The 24,320-nt window shown below is 36.7% G+C and overlaps 1 protein-coding gene across 7 annotated transcripts; it reads right to left on the bottom strand.

The window, feature by feature from the left end:
* Positions 1-1,556: 1,556 nt before the first annotated feature.
* Positions 1,557-20,718, bottom strand: LOC100115040 (sterol regulatory element-binding protein cleavage-activating protein). Of its 7 annotated transcripts, none has more exons than XM_032600100.1 (15): positions 19,760-20,718; positions 18,938-19,179; positions 8,550-8,716; positions 7,793-8,026; positions 7,499-7,679; positions 7,279-7,424; positions 6,091-7,192; positions 5,612-5,885; positions 4,675-5,117; positions 3,897-4,562; positions 3,630-3,789; positions 3,370-3,553; positions 2,878-3,017; positions 2,260-2,471; positions 1,557-2,147 (listed from the first exon to the last, which is right to left on the bottom strand). In XM_032600100.1, exons 3-15 carry the CDS (start codon positions 8,663-8,665, stop codon positions 1,968-1,970), a joined length of 4,038 nt encoding a protein of 1,345 aa, XP_032455991.1. In that variant the 5' UTR covers positions 8,666-8,716; positions 18,938-19,179; positions 19,760-20,718; the 3' UTR covers positions 1,557-1,967. The 7 variants fall into 7 exon arrangements, with proteins under 7 accessions (XP_032455991.1, XP_032455992.1, XP_031786449.1 ...); XM_032600101.1 differs by having other exon boundaries at positions 20,160-20,204; XM_031930589.2 differs by lacking the exons at positions 18,938-19,179; positions 19,760-20,718 and adding an exon at positions 9,656-10,455.
* Positions 20,719-24,320: the final 3,602 nt, after the last annotated feature.

Genomic DNA, 24,320 nt, shown 5'->3' with positions numbered 1-24,320 from the left:
TCATCACCAGGTTATTATATAGTTATACTAATATATGTAGGAAAATTTAGTTTTCTACGGTCCCGTTGCTCTAATAAATCTCAGCAAGGAAGTGATATTTCAATCTGAAAAAATTATCAATGACTAATTATGATACTTAGATACCGCACATCAGAGCTCAAGCTCTAAATCTTTGGCGATATTATAGGAAAAATTGTTAAAATGTGCATCTTGCTTGAGCAGTCCCAGGTTAGCTGTCGTCAATAAAAAATCAAATGAACAACGATCGAAAATGTCTTGAATAGCTAACCCGAATAATGAACCAAGATGTCCTATTTAATGATTTTGCATGTTGAATTGACGAAGAGCTGAGGCCCGAGCTCAGATTCGCGGTGAGTGTGTATCACAATCTACAACAGGTAATTTTTTCAGAACAAAATATTATTCCATTTTCGAGATTTATTGGAGCAACGGGACCGTAGTTTTCTCCGTTTACTATACCTATATATTAGTATAGCTATATCGAGTATGGAGAAGGACCATAATATAAAAAAGGCATTTAGCCACTTAAAAAAATTTGCATATTCAATTTAGTGAGTTTGTAAAATCAATTTTAATGAATAATGAAGCATGATAGAAAAGAATATTTCAATTTTCTTGAAAATGTTAAAGCTCTATTAATTAAATGAACTATGGCTCTATTTTACATTATAACATTTTTAAAATCCTTTTTATACAACTTCTGGATACACGTAATCAAATTAAAAAACTTCATATTTTCAATCGCATGATAAATATATTTATTTTTATGATTATGATGAAGGCACTCTAAAATTTGACTGCTGATGATTGTAACAAAATGTCATGCAACAAAAGATGAAATATATTATTCAACTTAAATGTCATTGTAAACATCAGTAAATATATATGTACCCAACAACTTTTTCATGTCAGAATCATTTAAAGTCTAGCTTTACTTCCGAGCACTTATGCACTTATAAACTATTGCACTAAAAGAATTATTACAACAAATTTGAAAAGCTTTGCGTTGTAGTATAATACGATCGATATAACCGGTACAAAGCATAAAATCCAGTAATGGACAATGCAAGTATTTTACAAAAAAAAAATTATTAAAAATATTTGAAATAATTTCCAGCTATTATTTCGTATAAATATACTTGTAAAGAGATTTTGACTGAGAAATGATTCGAATATACGTGTTATAAAGCAAACAAAAATTTCATGTATATAATATAATTTTTGTTATATATTCGAATAGTCTATTTAAAACTTGTACTGTAGTAAAATCCTGGCCATAGATGATATCAAGTACATCCAGACACTTATTTGGATGTATACACATAAGTATTGATCCATGACCGTAAAGAAGTAAACCAAGACTTATTTAAACAATTTTTATCTCCGTAGCACTGCCTCATAATGCTTAGGACCTGAGAAAATGTGTCTTTAATAATCAAATCGCTGCACAGCCATCCTATTTGAGATAACCGATAAATACAAAAGACCAATAGAGGTCTACGTCGAAGAATATATTATTTTTAAAATGCTCTGTGTCTAATTCGCAATATGTTTCATTGGTTACTCTAAATTATTTTACATATAAGCAGAAAAATATTCTGAATTCTTTTACAAAGATATTCTTGGAAATATATTTATCTTATTGAGGAAAATTCAAAATGTGTTAAGTATTTTCTTCTATTAACTATTTTAATCGATAATAATAAAGGCTTTCCACAAATGATATCTAGAAACACTTTTTCATACGTCACATTCATCGAATTCACGCTCACGCTTTCTATCTTACAAAAAATTAACCTGTACATTGGTATTCCAAAGTCTTACAAAATTCTTAAAAACGTGCGAAGTAAAAACACATATGCTTTTCGAGCACAACGTCGTCCTTTTTGGAACGCATTTGCAAAGAAATGTCCGTTCACTCGGAGTAAATTAATTCACTACCGAACTTAGTCCAATTTGTTTGAAACCAGCGGGAATCTCACTATCCTGAGCTGTCTACCAAAATCACACACGATACTGTCTCGCAATGGTAACATTTGCTTCACAAAGATGCAACTGTCCTTATGCCCCAGTCTTACTTCTCGGATAGGTTCACCAGTCCTAACATCCCAAACTATTAGTGATCCCTAAAAAAATACAGCATAATGAAATTGTGAACATTTAAAATTTAAAAACTCTAAAAAAAATGAAAACAAACAAGCATGTATAAGTACTATGGAAATGAAATATATCAAATACCTGATTACTCGTGATAAGTAGGTGATGCGTAAGCATTGCTAATTGTAAGCTGTATGCAGCTCGATGTGCCGGAAGAGCATGTAACAGATGCCCTTGAAAACGTTCCCATACGCACAGTTTCTCATCAGCACCAATACTTATAACATACGATGCCGAACATGTAATGGCAGCCACGGCTCCATCATGTGCTTGAATGCTGTACATGCACGTTCCTGTAATATATATTATACATATGAATCAAGCAAAAATTAATTATTCAATATGTATTTAATAATTATTTTTTGAGCATACATATACATATTCATGCATATACTTATAAGTAAAAAAAATGATTCTATACAGGAATAATAGAATACTATTAAACTTGTAAAAGGCAGTATCTAGAGGTTATAAAAATGATGAGTGAGTCAAGTCAATAATACTCAAATGAAAATTGTTCGGCACGAAGCGCAGGGTCAACTGGTTATGGTTTACAGTTCGCCGTGAGCCATCGACTGTTTACCGTCGATATTGATGGCCCGTAGACACTCCCTTTGTAAAAGGGTCTCTACCCATTTATTCATTAATTTAAAAAATAAAATTAAAATAAAATACAAGAAAATTAATACTTTTACTAACCAGTCGATAAATCCCACACACATAAAAGACCATCCTGAGATCCACTACCTGAAGTCATTGGGCTAACTCTATCAATAAAAAGACAAGTGATAGGTCCACAATGACCATGCAAAGTGTACAAAGGCATCTGATCTTCCAACCTAGACAAAATGATTTAATTGATTAAAACTCATTTAAGGCCTTTTCTTCCGCTCGATAACATCGTTTTATAAATAATTATAGTAAATGAGGAAAACAATGGGTTCTCTTTTACCATTAAAATTTATAAAAAAAAAAGTTTAACAGTAAAAAAAGTAGTTTAATTTTGATGTTAGACTTCCAGAATTCTAATTTCTTTGTTTTTATATTGCTTGTAATCTTATCTGGATACACTTTTAGCGCGATATAGGTATAATGTTTCTTTGAGAAGAATTCGTAGAGTAAACCAATCCAACATTATTCCATTTGCTTGAGAAATGTTCCAAAAATAGTAAAACTTGCAAAATTATTTACCTATAAACTTTGAGAGTATGATCTTGACTTCCAGTCAAAACACGACCACCTTCGCTATCTAAAACAGTAATTGCTTGCTGGTGAGCTCTATGCGAGCCAATTTTCATACATCTCAGATCTTCCTCTGAGTGCATTATATTGTTGAAATCCATTGGGGAACCAGCACTACCAGTACGAACATGAGCTAAACATACGTTTTTATATAAAATCATCTTATACGATATGAATAAATAATACGATTATTTGTATCATATACGTACTTCTTCGATAAGACGTGAATCCCCAGTCAATTTGTTGTCCTTCGCTATAACTTTCAAGCTGCAGAAAATCTACAGAACCATTTAATTTGGCTACTATTACTTTGCTTCCCACAAATTTGACGGCAGATATTCCAAGTCCAGACCCATCGTCAAATAAACACTAAAATTATGATTAATAATTGATTGCATTAACTTCACAAATAGCTTTGAAATCATATATGATATAGTTTTTCTTTATTATTAGATAAAATGAATATCAGAACAAACCTTGAATTTCCCTGTTGTACCTTCCCAAAACTCCAAACTGCCATTAGCGCAGCCAATAACAATTAAGTTTTCTTGATAGTCCATACACCAAATCGACGACACCTCGTAAGTCGTTTGTAATGTTTTTTCAGTACTCAACGAATTAACACTATCTGACAGATTATTCATAGCGTCTAACCTTTGCGGACTGCTGACAAGTTGTTCGTTACTATAGGATTTATACATGCCATTGTCAGATGCAGTTGATTTACGATGCTCTTCAAAAAGCTGCTTATATTGTTCACCAAAATCATAACCACTCTCATAGTTTTGTTGAAGTGGCGGACTTGAAGTAAATTTGATTGAAGTAAACTTAGTATTGATACTAGGTCGCAAATCTGGAAAATCAAATGTTTGATCGAGACTTCGGTGCACTGAACGTCGCCTGTCAGTCATCTCACTAATTTGGTAATCGTAGTCCAGATTGTTGCTACCCACAGAGTAGCGTTTATTTGACGGCATCACTTGTGCTCCATTAAGACGGTTTGGTATAGAACTAGGTCCTGGTGGCGAGCATTTGCGCTTTTGTAAGCTTGGGATACTTGAATACATGCCAAGAGAGCTAGAAGCCTCCATTTCACCACGGGATGGTGGAGAACCGCTTTCGTAATCGGACATCAATTCTTCCTAGAAGGTAAAAATCGTTGCTTAGTAAGAGCTAGGTGCAAACATTTCACAAGATACAGAGAAAAGTTAGACAATTATTGAAGTTATTTTAAATAATTACAAAATCTTTTACCTGATCTTTTGAAATCTGTACAACTTCATTGTGCGGATTACTAAAGAATTGTTTTCTGTCAATGTGTGCAAGTTGCTCTCCAGAAAGTGAGTCCCAAATTCTTATATGACCAGCCAGGCATGAGCTCGCCACAGTATTGCCATCAGTAGCTATGCACTCAACTTCTTGTACGTGTCCTTCGAGCACGAGTGGTACAGCCTCGAGGACAAGCTGCGTTGCCGAGTCATGACTGTTTTTCTCTTGAGAGGATGACCAGCTCGCTCGCCATTCAGCGTAGTTGCGCGAACAGATACACCGGTAAAGTACCACCATCGTGTATGCCACTACAATAACACTAATAAGGCACAAGACGGCAGCTAAGAAGATCTCCATGGGACTCGAAGGGATAAAGGGTGTGTTTGAGTTGAAGCCTCGACCTTCCGTTCTTATTGAAACTTCCATGTCTACAAAATAGAGAGACTTACTTTTACTTGTGTATTTCACAATTAAAAACAGAAATCATTATTCGTTCAGTGTAAACTACTATGAATTTTGTAGACATTCTTGTTGAATTTTTTGTGCAAGCCAGTTAACATTGAATGTACAATAATCATACCAATCAACATTAGTATTTTAATTTGAAAGCTTCCTCAAACGTTTAAACGCGATTTTTTTTTTTTTGTGTACATTAAATATTTTCTCCAACTCTAGAATCATAACATATTCCATTTTTTCTTGATGGAATCATAAATGCATCTCAAGTTCAAAGCGTAATAAGCATTTCGCAAAAATTCCTTTAATAAATAATTTATTAAAAACTTGTGTATATTATAAAAATTAATCTGTAATATAGCTATAAAAAAAGGAATCATCAAAGTTCAAAATGTCAAATCATATACATAAGGTGAATAAGCGCACATAAGCATAGTAATGGATCTATCAATGAGGATGTACAGACCTGAAAAGTCTAGAGGGTCAAGAGCTGCAGTCGCGAAGCTTTGCCATTGAAACTGCTGAACGTCATTTGGATTGCTGATTTGCCTGACCGACTGGGGACCAACAGCGTGTGACAGCTTGATCGTGGGAAGTATCGTGATGCGCTCACCGGCAATGGATATGTTGTACGATGAAAGGATCGAAGACCAGTGGTAGAGAGACAATCGGTTCCAAGGGGGAAAATCGACAGGACGCAGTCTGTTCAGCTCTTCCGTCATGTTATTCGATGGCGGATTCTAAAACGTAAAATATATTTTTCATTATTAACAATATTTATTGGTTTGATCTCATATTGATATGAAAACAAAGCGTCATAATTTTAGAAAGACCTAGATATTAAAACAATTAATAAGGAAAAATGCATTACACACTACGAGTATTTTTTTCATAACTTTTTAATTACCAATTATAAAAATAAATAATTTATGAAATTAACATTACCTGCACTGGCAACAGATTTGGCGGTAAAGTGGTTGGAGCCACAATAGGTTTCATGGTGTTCATCTTTAAATATCTGTGCATAGTTTGTGGTCTTTCAATCGTATATCCTTCAATGCCAGTTTCTAATTTTAATGTTTCTCCTAAATGGATAAGATGCTCAATAATGCCAGAATTATATATGATCATACTGATCCAAACAACCATCCACACCATAAAAGCTCGCTGGAAAATCCTCGTTCTTGCCCAAAAATGAACTAATCTTAAACGTTTTGGAATTTTAACTAATGTCAATGTGTTTTGGTTATTAGGTGCTATAACATTAGTTGGTCCATTCGCAGGGGCCAGTCCATTTAGCCTTGGATGTGACTTTGATCTTAAAATATTTGGTTTCTTATTTGAAATAGTTGTTGTGAATTGTTGTTTTCTTAAAGGAGGAATATTCTGCACATGAAACTTCGAGTTCTGAGTCGACATTTCCATTCTCCTAATATCAATTGCTAGTGTTGTAGAAAAAAATACCATTTGCAAAAAGAAATCATTTAATAACCCAACAATTGCAAAAATGCAAAATTCTTGAATTGCTGGTACAAATGTAAACAGACCAATTGTAAGAATCGTCACTTCTGTCAATAAATTCTTCGTGATGGACCAGCCTTCTTTAGATAATCCTTGAGCTACACGAATTTTCACGTCTAAATGCGCTGGGGTACTGACTATACTTTTAGTAAGCACTAAAACATTTTCTAATCCAACAATTATCACTAAATAAGGAAATACTTCTTTTCCACTTAAGCTCAATGTTAGGCCAAAAAAAAAGCATAAACCTACACTCATTGATAACGAAGCAATTACTGTAACAGTAGCACTAACAGCCATCCCAACTTTTGACTTGATCAACTCAATTTTTCTAACTGAGAAATACACATAAACGAATAGTGCAACAAATGTCATAGTCAATGGGAAAAAATCACTGTAATTGAATTCACCAGGATAAAGTATGTGCAAAGTCTCATCAATAGGAACATTGTATGATCCATTATTATCTTGAGACTGATGTAACGGGTAATATGTTATCAATCTTTGTTTTAATCCCTTTAAAAATCTGCAAAATAAAATTCTTTCCTGAACTCTTTGATATTGCAAATTACATAATATTTAAATATTACTATGATTAATGAAATTACTTACACAGGATCATACTCTTTTAAGAACATTGTAACTGCATATTGCAATATTCTTTGACGAACTCTTAAGGGATAACGCTTTACTCCTGTTTCTTTAAGGTTCATACCAAATAACATCTCTGCGGTGCTAATTTTTCCTTTTTGTAGATTCTGTTAACAGATATACAATATTAGACTTAAAATAAATGAATTTCTTTTGCATATAATCATTTCTCTGTATTTACCTGATAAGAAAAAATTGTGCCGATAAGATTTGTATCTTGGTTAAATGCTTCAATGCTCCTCTGCCAAAGATTTGCTGGTGATAATATCAAACAATTGTACTCTGGTAGTACCTCAGGCTTCTTAACATTTCTTTTTTTTACAGCTTCAATATGCAAACACATTTGTCCTAGTGATTTTGAACTAAAAAATATAAAAACATGTGAATATTAATTTGTCACAATTTGTGCAATTCCATTATGCGGAATGACAAAAATACACATTTTATACTTGTAACAATCGGTATTTTTACATACCTCTCTGTATCTTGATAATTTTGAATGATTTCCAATAAATTGAATATTTCAAAGAGAGGACCTCTGAATGCATCAGACAGTGATAGATCTTCTGCCCATGGCATCACAGCAGTTCTTAGAACTACTTGCTGTACATACAGAGCAGGACTCTCTGATCCATTTATGGGTCCCATAGAGTCGTTCACTACAACTCTTGGAACAACTCCTGGCATGGGTAGATTCACCAGTGGATAGCTAAAACATGTTGTAATATTTAAAAACTTTCTGACAATGTATTCTATACATGATTATGTTTTTTCACTTATTTATCTATCTTTTTTTATACTAGTGTATGTACTGCATATAAATGGTCAAGGAGACATGCTTTCGTGAAAAACCAACAATGTAATTTTAAATAAATCGTATCATAATTTGAACCCAGTTAGAAAGAATAATAATATTCCCTCTATTTTTATTATTTGAAACCCAATTTGAAGTAACAATATCAAGAACTATATAGTAAAAATCATTCAAAAGGAACGCTATAAGCCTTAAAATGATTATATTGAAGTTTCAAAGTGACCACTTAAACAACATTTTAAACTTCATTCAATCATTGTATAAGGGTTAAGAGTTGCTTCCTTGTTTTTAATAATTTAACTAACAGTTAAATTATGTAAATGGAGAAAATCTCAAAACTTATTTGTTCACCTTTTCAATATTTTTTATATGAAATAAAATTAGCATCATGAGTAAGAAAGCTAGCTTGTTTACTTACCAACATAGTAAAGCAATGGAAATGGCTAGTGAAATAACAGCAAATGGATGAGAAGAGCAGAAGAGGCCATGGGCATAATAGAGCCCTGCCACTCTTTCCGGCAAACTGCGTGACATCTCACCTTGAGGCTGCTACGTTAACATCTCTCTTTTTGACACAACTCCTATCTTGAAAATTAAGAAAAATATTAACTGTCAACAATTTATCATTGAAGCGTGAACAATATCTGTATTATCATCCCATCTCGGATCTAATTATTATTGTTATTCATATAGTGTTACATAATTGTTCATTTTGATGGTGATTCTTATGATAATTATTGTTCATAGATGATTCATGAAAATATAGAAAGATTAAGAAGTGCTATTTCGTAGTTCAAACATATTGGATAAGTTTTACCACGTCACAAAGATTTTTCTTTTATTCTAAAGCAGTTGCGAGGCACACTGCGCTTAATAAATATCTTAGCTATATTTTGAAAAACTAATCATTAGCCTGAAATATTAGTTTTGGGATATTTAATAATTTTTTTTTTTGCAAGACAAAGCTTCTTGGGTCAAGTAGTCATGAATATTTAAGGAACGCTTATTGAATGAGTAAACATAAAAGCACAAAGCTCAAGAGGCTTTGATTATTCTTAGCATTACGCAATTTATCTGTATCTCTATATGATACTGTGCACCACGAATAACATTCAGCTGCAACAGGCAGTGTTATCAAAGGTAACTTTCTTTAATAATGTCACAATGAGAGTATAGTTTAGCCATTGATTTATTCACATAAGAAATTGCTCACAGATTGTTTGCATTAAATGTCGTGTAAGTTTGCATTTTCCAGGCCTGCGTGTGCTGAAGACAGATCAGAATCTCCCCCCTGTTGCATGTACTCTGTTGTTCAGGTTGCAGAATTCAACAACAATCAGTGATAAACAACAGCTCTCATGTTCCAAAGAAAACAGATTTAACAAAGTCAACAGTCAAGTGACGAACGATTCGCGAAATTACTAAAGCTGCCTAGCACAACGCGGTTACCATGCAGAATCAGAGCGCACCCCACAGGAATGGCAGCGCGCAGAGGGGAAAAAATGAAGCAGAAAAATTAGTCACCTTCTTCTTGCGGTAGCAGACGGCAGCAGCGACAGGGCGGCTTATATATAACCCGATGTCGCAAGTCAACACGTAAAATTGTTGCCAAGTACGTCGGCCGGCATATAAAAATAGATCCCAAGTACAAGAGCCAAGCATCAGCCTATATAATAGCCACACGGCACGGGCGCGCACAGCAAGAGTACCTATATAGGTAGCAACGAAGCACTGCAATGGGGAAACACTATAGGCACTTTTGAGGTTATGTTCGCACCTGCTCCGATCTAGTGCGTGCTCGAGCACTACACTTGATACACAAGAGTAAGTACGTATTTGGTTTAGTCTGTCAGCCGCGTCTGCTGCTGGTGAGTTAGCGAGCGATCCTGCGCTTGCCTCTCAACGCGAGTAGACTCCGAAGTCGATGTCCACTGTCCAGCCGCGAGTCCGCGACAGTCTGGATTCAGTACCTCCGGTCCTCAGCAGAGGGAAAAGTCGCGGCGCGCACGATGATGCTGCCGATGACTCCGATGTTTGGTTGTTGCATCAGACTCGGAGTAGCACGATGAGCGGCAACGGGCCTCGCACGCGGAAACGACAGCGGTCCATCGCATCTCTGCCGAGGACTTCACGGGAAGCTGTGCGGGAGATGGACCGTTGCACTTAATTGTGGTGTATCTGTATTTTGCCTCCGTCGACGCACTAGCTGCACACCCAAGTATAATAGAAAAGTGGCACTTATTTTTAAACGCGCGCGACGTCGCACGACGACGCGACTTCTTCAGCGATGAGACGACACTCGACAGACGGCTGTTGTACACTGCGCGCGCGTATTTCGCGGTCTCTCTCTCTCTCTCTCTCTCTCTCTCTCTCTCTCTCTCTTCGGTTTTGCTCTATACTAACGAGCCTCCACGAGGCAGCCAATGGCAGATCGCAGATCGCAGTTGCAACTACATACAACTATAACAACTTATACAACTCCCCACTGCACTCGGACACTTGGGCAGTTGGGCTGACCACTTCGCACATACAATACATATACCTACTCGTGCGCGCTCTCGACTCATTCGATTCGCGAACTCGCGGCATGTGCGTTGCTTCTTGTGTACGTATACTTATTATAAATGCGCCGCGACTTGACGCTTCTGTCTATTAAGTATATCGTTTTCTCTCTATCCGTATTACTTAATATTAGTACTACCCACGAATATACTCTTCTGTGGACTGTGATTTTCTGGCACATCCTATATATAATATTAAGTGTACATGTGCGCACGCATTTGTTTGATTATTACGAATTGATGATTCAACTTTAGGTGTTATACCTATTATACGACGTAACATAATTTATATTCTACTATCATCCAGCGATAGCCCATTGACAATTTAGGTGCTGCTGATGCGGTAGGGATCTGCAGATTATAGCTATAATAGCAGACGTTTAAACAACTCTCGAACGTCGTATCAGTACCTATAGGTATTATAAAATATAAAGTGAACGCATAGGTTATGTTTTGTTTTTATTTTGCACGAATATACGGCTTTGCATATAATTTGTTTTCCGAAGTCTATAACTTTACAAAATGCTAAAAAATGGGTTGTTTTATTAGACCTGCAATATAGCTTTACAAAAATATGTGTCATTTTATTAACAATTAATTGTCATACAAGTTAAAACTCATAAAAACTTTGCGAATCATCTTAGATCTAAAAATGAATAAAAACTAACATTTGTGAGGATTTAATTATCCCGTCCCTATATCTGTCGTCACGATCACACACTGTGGGCCATCAAATAATCGCGCAGTTTTGTCTAACGGCCAGGCCCACCTCGGCATTAATCTACTTAGCTGCGCAACTTATATAAGTACTACTACCAAAGAAAGACATGCTCTCACCATCGGCTATAAGAACAACGTATTGATGCGTACATAATATCCGCGACTTTAAAATGATCGCTATCGCACCGCTATCCGTTATAACAATTATATTATAATTTATCACTGTTTTAACAAGAACGCAAAATACTAGTATTCTGTACACAATAACAAATTGTTATACATTTCATTCTTGACAATATTATTGTCTAATGAAAACTATCGATCTGAGTTAAGTCATCGGCAATAAAGTTCGCTCCGCGACGTTCCTTTATATACAATGTTTAAAAAATAATTAGCTAGCTCATGTCAGTAATAATCTCTCAGCATGCCAACCATTCATTCAATAACTCTGTTAATGATGGAATCGTTGAAAAAAAATATCAAAGTGAAATGTCTCGATGGGAACATCGGCCTAATAGAGATTGAAGAGGGGATAAGGAACTAACCCAATAAAATATCTCCTATGGGCTAAGACGCATCGCAAAATAATTTGTTTTTGTTCACGTTATGACGTTATTAGGTACGTATATATAAACCGTATTTGTGCATTTCTACATTGCTTATCACTCACTTGATTGAACTTTCACATGCGCTGATATTAGTATGCGAAAAATCATACGAAACAAGAATTTGAAATAGCACTACATTTTTACGTGATTTTGTAATTAATCCAATTAAAATATAGTTGTCTTATTATGAGATTGTTAAGAAAATCTGTACCATCTATCATTACATTATTTCCGCATCAATGATATAATGACGAAGACACGTTATAAATTATAAGTCCAAAAAAGCACCTATAATAATTGGCTTATCGAGCTCTCGGTTTGACCCCACAGTGACCGCGCAACGCCTCGCGTTCATATATACAATACTCCGGCGGCAATTTGCGCCTTGCTATTATGATGCTACGATCAGTTGCGTCAGATGTACGCATTGCACGAGTATAACGTTTCAATACGTCTCGCACCCCGCCGCGGGGCTATACTTACACGCGCGAGAATCGTTGTGAAAATAAAAATCCGCGCATCGCGGCCGCACACACATGACACAAAGAGACTCGATCGCGTCCGTTTTTAAAACTCGGACGTGCAGTTGGGGCGAGCGACGCTACTATATACGCACATGCGCCGATCCTCATGCAAGATTATTAGAGAAAATCACAATCCCCACGCGCGACAGCATGTATAGGAGGTATGTGTATGTATGCGTATGTGTGTACGTTCAACTGAAGCGGCAATAAAAAAGCCTTGATTCGCCGCGCTCTGTGATGCGAGTTGTTGTATTATTATGATAAAACTCGCTCGACCACGCTTATTTTTGTATATGTGTCCTCCTACGTACGCTTGAGATACCGAGATGTATGGAAATGGTCTACTGGCATAATCTGGTAACTTGTATATATGAATAACTATGATGTTTTTGACGAAGTGGAATCCGTATTGAGATTGATTGGAAATTCAATCAGTGACGCGTACAGCAGGCTGCGGCTGCGTGGGGAGAAAAAATTTCAAACGGGTTTCGACAAGTAAAGGTTTGAAGCTACGTAATACGTATAGCGAGAGTCTGGATGTGTATGTACATGTATATATAGCAGTCATTTTCATGAGACAGATTCGATTAGCTGCTACAACGATCATTTACACTTCACAGAGATTCCGTATATACCTGCTCCTATATCGAGACTTCAATATAACGAGCAGGAAAGTAATTTTCGTGAGTTATTGTATCAAAATTTTCTAATTCAATTTATGAATAACAATTGGCGTTCTTCAACGAGCTTCTAAGAGGATTATCTTTTTACCCGGAAATTGATTATTTTTACGGGCAGGTGTAAGCACTTGAAGAGGCGATACTGAATCTTCAAATCTATGGCAACAGTGCGATTTGACGTAATCATCTGTATTGAAAGCGTATTTTCCGTATTTTCTAGTGTGTAAGTACGAATGGGATATTTATGTATCTAGGTGAGTATAGGTCCAACGCTTTCTTATCCCCACTCGCGTAACTCTCTTTTCAGCACGTAAGTGCGTATGTATGTATCAAAGGTCCGTGAGTCTGTGTGTGTATGACGCGTATATAAGCGGCGTAAATATCGGTCCGTCCAGCAATATTGTGTCGCATCTGCTGTGAACAGGTCTTTGGGCTGCGCTAAGAGTGGTGGATAATTTATACCGTGTATTGTACCGAGTATAGAAGACTCGAGGTGAAGGTGTGAGTGGTTAAATAAACGGAAGCAATTATCAACGAACTTGAGTCATTTATTTGAGCCTATTCTACCTAAACATTAAAAGGTTATGGGCCCAGGCTCGCGACGAGAATAGACGGAGAAATACGTGGCAAGTAAAGTTTTGTGAAGTAATTTATCAAGAAATCAAGATGTCTCAAGAACACTCCAATTATCATTTTACCAAGTTCGATGGTACAAACTATCAGGTTTGGAAATTCCAAATGCGCGCAGTGCTCACAGCAAATAGCGTATACGACATTGTGCTCGGGACGAAGAAAAGAGTGCGCAGCGGCGAAACTGGCTACGATCAAGAAAAGGAAGAGAAATGGTTAAAAGACAACGCCAAAGCCATGTGCATACTCTCGTCTGCGATGGAAATAAATCAGTTAGAGTCCTGTATTACATGCGAAACTGCCAACGAGATGTGGATGAAAATGACTCTCATACACGAGCACAAGTCGGCAACAAATAGATCGACGCTATTGCAAAAATTTTATACCTGCAAAATGGAAACTAGTGAACCGGCTATAGCATTCGTTACAAAAATTCAAAATATGGCAAGGACGCTAGAAGACTTGGGTGAGAAAATTTCAGAAGCCGGCGTAATCGCAAAAATTCTCGGAAGCTTGCCGTCGAAATACAGCAGTCTTATTACAGCTTGGGACAGTGTTGATAGCGACAAGCAAAATATTGATAACCTTCAAGAGAGGCTAATAAAGGAAGAGAGACGGCTAAGCGAGACGGAAGAGAACGAAACAGGCGCATTTACGGTTTCGAATGTGCGACATGTAAACAAGGCAAGTAGAGAGACTGGCAATAATCAAAACACAAGACGCGAGGGCTATCGAAATTTATCGCAGGTAATATGCCACAATTGTAAGAAGCCAGGCCACATCATGAGATTTTGTCGTCGTAGAAGAAACACGAAAGGTAAACAAGCCGATACTCCAAAAGACAAATCCGATCATGTAAGTGCTTTCGTTACCACTATCGATGATAATTTCTCGCGTGAAAAAGCCGCTACACACCAAGAAATTGAACGGCTTATGAAATCGGACTCGTCGGAGATCTGGATTGGCGATAGTGGCGCATCGCGACATATGACTTACAGGCGTGATTGGTTTTCTTCTTTCACCTCAGAACATGGTGCCACAATTGTACTTGGAAATAACAAGGTGTGCGACGTAAGAGGCTCCGGTACAATCATTATTGAGAAATTTTTAAACGGAAAATGGCATCGCGGTCGAATTGAAAATGTATTATACATTCCGGAATTAAAGAAAAATTTATTTTCCATTGGTGTATGTACGGCCCTTGGTTACGAGGTATCCTTTTATGACAACGTTGTGAAAATATGTTTGGACGGCTCCGTGGTCGCGCAAGGAGAAAAACAGAATAATGGAATTTATCGAATGTTTTTTAGATCTGTTGCTCAATGTGAAGCTCATCTCTCGGCCAGCAGCCTTCAACAATGGCATGAACGAGCAGGCCATGTGAATAGACGAACTCTTCAAGAGATGATAAAAAATGGCGTCATTGAAGGAGTCAAGATAAGCGACGTAGAAGATTTTGTATGTGAAGCCTGCCAGATGGGTAAAGCCCATATTCTACCCTTCAAGAAGGAAGTTGAGCATCGACAGTGGAAAATGGGAGAGTGCATCTACAGCGATGTATGCGGGCCGATGTTGACAAACTCCATAAAGGGTGCTAGGTATTTTGTGCTATTTAAAGATGATGCGTCCAGTTACAGGCTTGTGTATTTTATTAAGCATAAGTCAGACGTTTTTGATAAGTTTAAAGAAGTAGAACGTCTTATTTATAATAAATTCAACTGTCGTATCAAGGTGCTTCATACAGACAATGGACGAGAATATTGTAACGGACAAATGAAGAAATTTCTAGCGCAAAAAGGCATCAGGCTGGAAACGACTGCGCCATACACACCCCAGCAAAATGGAAAAGTTGAGAGAGAAAATAGAACCGTGGTCGAGAGTGCTCGAACCATGATGCTGCATCGCCAGGTACCGAAGTATTTATGGGCTGAGGCTGTAAATACAGCAGTATACGTTCTCAACATGACAGCCACGAGTAAAAGGCCAGAGACAACGCCCTATGAGTGCTGGATAGGCAGGAAGCCTGATTATTCGCATCTCAAAGTTTTTGGTGTGCCGGCTTATGCACATGTGCCAAAGATGCTTCGAGATAAGCTGGATGCGAAGGCAAAGAAAAGCATTTTCGTTGGTTATCAGGACGAATCACGGAATTATAGATTGTACGATTATAAAACAAGAAAGGTATTTGTTTCCCGGAATGTTACATTTGTTGAAAATGAAAATTGTTGTGCCAATGAATATCAACAGGTTCAAGCCACTTTGCCATTGCCTTCATGCGACGGGGAAGAAATGGTTGAGAATCCTGTTGACAATGCATATCAAAGGATTTCCAGCGATTCAACAGAAGGTGCTGATGAATCTACTGCGGACGTAACCCAAGAAGGACCAACAACTATGAAGAAAACTGTCAACAAACAGACTACGAGAAAGAAAAACGACGCAGTGGATCCTTCAATTTTCTCCTCATGTCGCCAACTGAGAGTAAGAGAAAATATCAAGAAACCCGAACGGTATGAAGGAAATGTCACAGAGTATGAACCAGCAACGTACCAGGAAGCGATAGAATCTCCAGATGCTACAAAATGGACTCAGGCTATTCAAGAAGAATTGCTCGCCCACGAAAGAAATGGTACGTGGACTATTGTACCTCGACCGCAAGGACGAAAAGTCATAGATTCGAGGTGGATATTTAAAGTACAAGATCCGAAAGCTGGAAAAGAAAATCGGTACAAGGCACGTCTATGTGCGAGAGGTTTCAGACAAGAGTATGGCATCGATTTTAACGAAACCTTCTCTCCAGTAATCCGTTACGATGCACTCCGAGTTATGCTTGCGATAGCCACTCATCGGGATCTTGAAATTGTACAGTTTGATGTGACAACGGCATTTCTGCATGGCAAGTTAGAAGAAGAGGTGTACATGAAGATTCCTGAGGGACTACAAATCAACAGCGGTAAAGAGGAATATGTGTGCCGGCTCAATAAGTCCCTATACGGCCTGAAACAAGCGTCCAGATGCTGGAACGAGACTTTTAAGAATTTTTTGTTTAGTTTAGATTTTAAATGTAGTGATATAGATAGCTCGATCTTTATAGCGGTAAAGAGAAATGTAAAAGTGTTTTTGTTGTTATTTGTAGACGACGGTTTAGTTTTAACAGAGGACAAAGATGTATTAAGTGAAATTTTAGACTCTCTGCGAAATAAATTCCAGATTACTGTAAGTGATGTCGATAACTTTGTCGGTCTTAAAATTGTGCGTGATAGGGTAAATAAGACAATGTTTCTGCACCAAGCCGAATATGCAAGTAAAGTCTTGGAAAAGTTCAACATGACAGATGCAAATTCTGTAAGCACACCTATGGAGAAAAATGCTATTTCGTCAGAGGTGCAGCAACATTCTCAGCAAATCGAAAAATTGCCGTACAGAGAGCTAATAGGCTCTCTAATGTTTTTGACAGTTGTATCGCGTCCAGACATAGCCTATGCTGTTAATGTATTGAGCCGTTTCTTGAATAATTTTAATAGAACCCATTGGGAATTAGCAAAAAGAGTTTTAAAATATTTGAAAGGCTCTTTACATATGGGAATCCTATATACATCTAACGAAAGCGAACCACTACTTGTTGGCTATTGTGATTCCGATTTTGCGGGCGATCAGCTGACGCGAAAATCGACGTCTGGTTTTGTTTTTAAAATGTGTGGGGGTCCAATGACCTGGAATGTAGGTCGTCAAAAAGACGTAGCACTTAGCACAACTGAGGCTGAATATGTAGCCGCGAGTTTAGCATCGAGAGAGGCAATTTGGTTGCGAAGATTATTGAGTGGCGTCGGATGTCCTTGTGCAAGTGCGACAGTTTTGAATGTAGACAACCAAAGTGCAATCAAGTTAGTCAAAAATCCCGTAATGCACAAACGCACAAAGCACATTGACATCCGATGTCACTTTATAAGAGAAAAATATGAGAGAGGAGAAATTGATGTAAAATATGTATCAACAGAGTGTCAACTCGCCGATGTATTCACAAAAGCACTAACGAGAAATTGTCATGAGAGAATGTGCAAGGGGATAGGGCTAGTACACCTTAGCGCATAAAATCATTTTGGTAAAATACGTAAAAAGGGGAAGTATTGAAAGCGTATTTTCCGTATTTTCTAGTGTGTAAGTACGAATGGGATATTTATGTATCTAGGTGAGTATAGGTCCAACGCTTTCTTATCCCCACTCGCGTAACTCTCTTTTCAGCACGTAAGTGCGTATGTATGTATCAAAGGTCCGTGAGTCTGTGTGTGTATGACGCGTATATAAGCGGCGTAAATATCGGTCCGTCCAGCAATATTGTGTCGCATCTGCTGTGAACAGGTCTTTGGGCTGCGCTAAGAGTGGTGGATAATTTATACCGTGTATTGTACCGAGTATAGAAGACTCGAGGTGAAGGTGTGAGTGGTTAAATAAACGGAAGCAATTATCAACGAACTTGAGTCATTTATTTGAGCCTATTCTACCTAAACATTAAAAATCTGGAGTGGAATTGGACGGATAGTTGATATTTCTTAGAAAAATATGCTCTATGCCTACGCAAGCAATCACATTTTACTGCATTCGTTTCTCAGTGATCTTTAGCTTCATAATCTCTAAAAGCTTTGCGGAAATCGACATTTTTCTTAAATAACAACAGCCAAAGATTGCTACTGGCGTCATTCCACATCATTGATATCTTTATTCTCACTATAATAATGAAGTTGAAAATACATTTTTATCAGCACACAGCGTTATTTATTTTGAAGCAATGCATCTTCGAGAACGAGTAAAAGATGATGCCTCCCAATCACGAAGCACTTTGATAATCAGCTTGCTTTCATATCTATACACGCATTTTCGTAATAATTTATCAGTATCCCGTGATTGTATTTCGATGGATAAATCAATGCTCGAAACATCTTAATGACGGTAACAAAATATATTTTTTCCACAAACTAATAATTTAACGATCATTATCGCAATAATAATGAATGAGTGCCCCTGACTTGCACGAAGATAACTTATTAGTTAAAACTAAGTATATTTACGAAGCGTACGCACGTACCTCTTCAATTTTCGGAGAGAAAATGTCAGCATCGCATAGAATCCTATACTAGTCTACGCTTATGTAAAATTCTTCATTTGAATATTGGCTGGTCTTTTCAACTGGCGCATTAGTTTTGAAGAGACTGCGCCACGCACATTAACCGTCAGACTACATTTGAAAGATCATAGTCACTTTGCTGAATTCCTAAGAAATTTTCGTCGAATTCTTCTCAGTCATCGCTTTTGAATATTTATAGAACTCTGAAAAGAAAAAAATCACACACATTTCACTTTTCCTCGTGTTCTTTTTCGAACATAGAGCGCGCGCGCACTCGAGTTTTTTTGCTAGCCGATGAGAAAAAACGCGCAATGTAAACACTGAGTTGCGCAACTCGATGATGCATCTATGTACTGCTTCTATTTACATCTATTCTGTTCTTATAGTTCTTTTTCTGAATTTTCCAGGGTATCCTGCACAGATAAAATGAGAATTTTCCATGACGCCCGGAAGCTTGACCAATTAGCGCAATTGAAAAAAGAAACCGGTTCCGCATTTAACGCCTATTCTTAATTCTTGTGTCACTTCTAAAATTACTTCGCAAGCATAATTTTTATTGCATTCGGATTAAGTCAGTGTTATTCGCGCGCGCAGCGATATGTATTTTTGAAATTCCTTGCGCCACGCATAAGATCAAAAGAACGTGATTCACGGTGTTACGTAAAAAGTCGTAGCTAAGGATCACTGAGCAGCTGTAATGTTCGCAGCAGGACAAAATTTAACTACCGAGTCGCGTAGTTTTAGCCTCTATTAAATTTTTTTACCGTGTGAACTCCGTTATACCTTTGATGTCGAGCGCGAACAACGAATTTCCGAAATCGCAATCTTAGCAAGCAATACAGACGACGGCCGTAGCCGGCAAAATCCGGGCGCTCAGCGATCTCGCACTCGCGATGCCGCACACATCTCAGCTCCTCTTCTATCAAATTTTTCCACGCGGCCTAGCCAACTGTACACATCAGTGAAAATTAACATTTCTCCTCATATTGCAGGCAATATGACAGTACTATCCGCACTGCACGGCTGCGCAAAGCTCAACTCCGCGTCGACCTCGAGTGAAAAGGTGCTTTATGGGTCAACGACCGGCTGCTCTGTAGGTCCGCATGCCACTGCCGAGAGCTTTTGCTGCCGAAAAAAAGCGCGACCGGCACACGGAAAACACGAAAATAAGCGTGAGTCTTACGGAAAAGTCAGCGTAGCGTGTGCGTACTTAGATAACAGCCGGCGGACTACTGCGCGCGCGAGACCGGCGCGCTGCGCGTGGCTGGCCTCGAGGTCGTCGAGCCTTAGGCAAAACCGAGCCCGCGCGTGAGTCGTGACGCTGCTATGCGCGAGCCGGCCCTGACCTTACCACACACGCTTTGCGTCTTCTTGCCGCCTAGATGCTCTGCTGTGCTTCTCTCGCTTTGATTCTTGTTGCGCCGGTTAGGGGATTCTTTGAGCGTGACTGCGTGCTTGATCGTTTCATTTTGCTTCTTACATTATGATATTATCTATAAACTGATGATTTTATAGACAACAGTCCAGTAACCGTTTGCCAGTTCATTCGTACATACAGTTGAGTGACGGTGAAAGAGTTTGGAAATTTTAAAAGGATTTTTCTTTCCGAACTATACAACACGCACTTATATACTCTGATTTGATTCTTGAGCATCAAATTTGAATTATAGAAAAAGTCAAGCGAGCTACATGATTCAAGTGATAGACCATTTTACAATACGAATATAATATTTGATTCAAAGAATAAATTGAGACAGGTGAAATAAGTAAATATAAATTGAGTACGACAGCATATTTTGTTTAATCGATTTCGAAGACGACTCAAGATGGATGCAGTGGAAATTGTAGTATGCAGTGTTATACGTACGAGCAACGACAAATGTCATATTTATTGATGGTTCATTCAACTAGCATACACTATGTATAGTAGCTTCAATGCGTATAAGACTAAAAGCTAAAGCGATCCTATATAATAATCATTCACGCGCAAAACTCATTTTTTTGTTCAGCTATCTATTTTCATACCGGCATAATTAATCATTTTTACACTTGAAATTATAACCTTTCACGTTGTTTACGCACTGCAGACGTGGTATACAAAACGAGATCGGCATTGTCCTCTAAAAGTCTGTATTATTACGAAAGCGATGCAAAAAATGGATGACAAAAAAACTCCGAGAAACTTCGTTATCGCTCTTGGGAGCAAAAAATAACCCAGTATAGGAAATCTTCGAGAGAGGTTATGCAGATAGAATCAGGGGCGACACGCGCTCTGCTCGCGATATCTCGATCGGCGAAGGTTTGACAATTCAAAGGGTCGCACACGCACATGCGCTGTCGAGTTATCGGCATGTACGAGGAACGTGTAATTAACGTATATATTTCGACCAGTTGTTCATTTATCGCGACTATCACGCGCCTGACTCATGGGCTAACACTTCAGATTTTGTCAACCGGCTAGTAATTCTCTTCACAAGTGCCAAAACGCCACACTGCTTTCCATAATCGGCATGGAAATGTTATCCAGGAATTTCGAAACTATATCTATGATCAAATATTATTATAATATACAACCTAAGAATAATACATGTTTGCACGCTTCTAATGTAATAAGACGGTTGACGTGAAACTTTTAACTGTGGATAACGTATTTGTAAATTACTATTCTAGTATACATAATACTATTATAGCTACAAGAAAAAAATAAAGATTGCAATTCTTTAGTAAAAACTACTATATTGTCGGCACGGTTATGGACTAAAAAAATTTCATGAAAATGTGATTCTTCCGCAATATCAAGCATATTCAAAACTTTCTATTATGCTTGAATTTTAAATCAATTGAGAGTTTATTTATTATAGATTGAGTACAAATATATACTAACGTACATAATTACGTCATATGCGCCTAAATTTACGTACAAATATAACAAATAAAAAATAAGCAAATAAGACAGTTTTCCGCATTACGAAACTAGACAAGAATTAATGTACAACAGAAACAAATCAATTTCATAAGAATCATAAAAAATGAAAGCATAAACAATTCAAATTGTTCAGCAATCTCGCGCGGTTTAAGATTTTTAACTCTAGAGAAGAAATCAAAAATCGCAATTACAGGCTGCAAATTGTTAAAACATTGCAAAGGACGAAGAGAAGCTATAATAATCATAGTAAAAATTATAATTCTTCTTGTGAAATACAATATAAATCGCATACAATTTTATTGATGATTCAGTATTGTAATTAATTAAACTACAAGTATATTTCGTCGCTCCTAACGAAAAGTAGTACATTTCAGATTTGCCGTGAAGACTAGTACATTACAGATCTTTCCCACATAAAAAAATCTAATTGTTTTGGACAATAACAAATAGGTATTTTTGTTAAAACTAATAAAATTGCAATACTCGCTACGCTCATGCGCTAACCTCACGGTGCAAATAAGTGCTATAAAATTTTATACGATACTCTTGACTTAAATGGTTCAGTTTTAAACGGCGCGTAGCGCCCTCGCTACGCTCGGATGCTAACTGCGCCGTGTAAAAAAGAACCATTTAAGTCACACGTATCGTAATGTACTATTTCATTATTTGTATTTTTCATATTTTTCAAGTTTAACAAACAGCCTCAATCTTTTCACAATCCTGCACGCAATGCGATAAATTTTAAAAATAATCGCAAAAGATGCACATTAATTTTTTACTATACATTATACTTTATGAATCACTAATAATTCTTTTCATTATTGCAAAGATACGCCTTTGACTTTTAACTAACTGATACTGTACTAAAGACAGTGTGGAGACACGCTTTATTTAAAAGTTTTTGTATTACATATAGTGGTTTCTTAGATGCTCTGCTGAGTACGTACTGCCATCTACAGATAATAGTATGAACTACGTATGCCAAGGCATACAGTGTATATATGTATAAGTATACCATCGATCAATGTATAAGACTGCACATATCGTTGTTGGTAACGTTGTTTTCTTCGAAATAAAATACTGCACTACAAAATTTAAATACATGATTTGTATGTGATCCGTGCTATTAATAAACATTTTTTTAAACAAATTAAACGCGTACTGCAAAAACCAACAAAAATCAACAGAAAATCATTGAATAAATGCACTAAAAAAATTGTAAATTCCTTTATTTGCGTGCATATGATTAATTGAAAAGATCTGGAGGTGCGTGTAACGAAAATAATGCAGAACAATCAGCATCGAACGAGTTCATAGTTAAATTACGGTAGTCACTTATAGCATTGACGTATGCGATAAATATATATCTAAATATAGTTTTACAAAGAATAAATGAATAAAACATTTTTTACAGCTGTAACATCAATTTTACATTAACTTTTTTAATGTCGAACATGTACTACTTTGAAGATATTTAATTTATTCTAACAATACAAGTATGAAAATATGGAAGATTTTTCGATGCAGGAAAAAATAATAGAATTAATATAAGAACTAATTAATTTCATAAAATATAAAATGACATAAGAACAGAGATTACCTATGCATTATTAAGATACCTGTGCATTATTACTAGTAGGTACTAAATATAAGGGACACAAGTGTTTTTAATAATTAATAATAATCAATACTATACCATTCAAAATATTCTACGTTTACAGTTGCGACTAAGTTTGGTATGCGATATTGTTTAGGTTCCACATGATCCAAAGCAGATAACATACTGAATGTGAAGTGAACAGACCATTCAACTTGCGCAGTTGTTCGACTGCAGCAAAGGGCTGCACCTCGCTCTTCGATCATAGATCTTTCATTAGAATTATTTCTTTCCATTTGTTGTTAGCTAGGTTATTGTAGGTTTAAACTATACTCTTAAACATAAATATTGATTTTGTTATATATAAAAAATTGAGATTGAATATATTGAGTGATACAAAAATAAAGGAAAATGATGTCAAGTGTCAGCAATAATAGGCTAGAAGAAAAAATTGAAATGTCGCCGCTGAATCGTGATAGAAGAATAAGATATTACGAGAATCATGGAGTCGGTGTAGAGATGGGACATCTAATTCGTTGTGCATGCGTCAGCTTTTGTGCATGCTTCATTATAATAACAATAATATTTTTAATGATATTAATTCTCATAAGTGCAATACAGAACATTTATTTAAAGTAAATAAACAATTGCTCAAGTGAAAAGAAGACAGACTTTTTCAAATAATTGGACAGCAATCAAGTGAATCGGTACGTATAGTTTTTATAATTATAAAATCAATAATTTTAACTGTTATATTACAAATCTAAATCAAGAATTTAAAAAATGTTATATTTCAAATTTAATTATACATGATTTTTATC

Source organism: Nasonia vitripennis, chromosome 1 (assembly GCF_009193385.2).
Source record: "Nasonia vitripennis strain AsymCx chromosome 1, Nvit_psr_1.1, whole genome shotgun sequence".
NCBI lineage: Eukaryota > Metazoa > Arthropoda > Insecta > Hymenoptera > Pteromalidae > Nasonia > Nasonia vitripennis.
The sequence above is the reverse complement of the archived record's forward strand: the minus strand, read 5'-3'. Positions and strand labels throughout refer to the sequence as shown.

What these genes read in the sequence shown, in the direction of transcription:
- LOC100115040 (XM_032600100.1), bottom strand. Translation starts at nt 8,665, where the DNA reads ATGTCACGCAGTTTGCCGGAAAGAGTGGCAGGGCTCTATTATGCCCAT. An exon ending in GTACAACAGGGAAATTCAAG is followed by an intron (nt 3,790 to 3,896) that starts GTTTGTTCTGAT and finishes TCATAATTTTAG; the next exon opens with TGTTTATTTGACGATGGGTC. An exon ending in ATTCACGTCTTATCGAAGAA is followed by an intron (nt 3,554 to 3,629) that starts GTACGTATATGA and finishes ACGTATGTTTAG; the next exon opens with CTCATGTTCGTACTGGTAGT.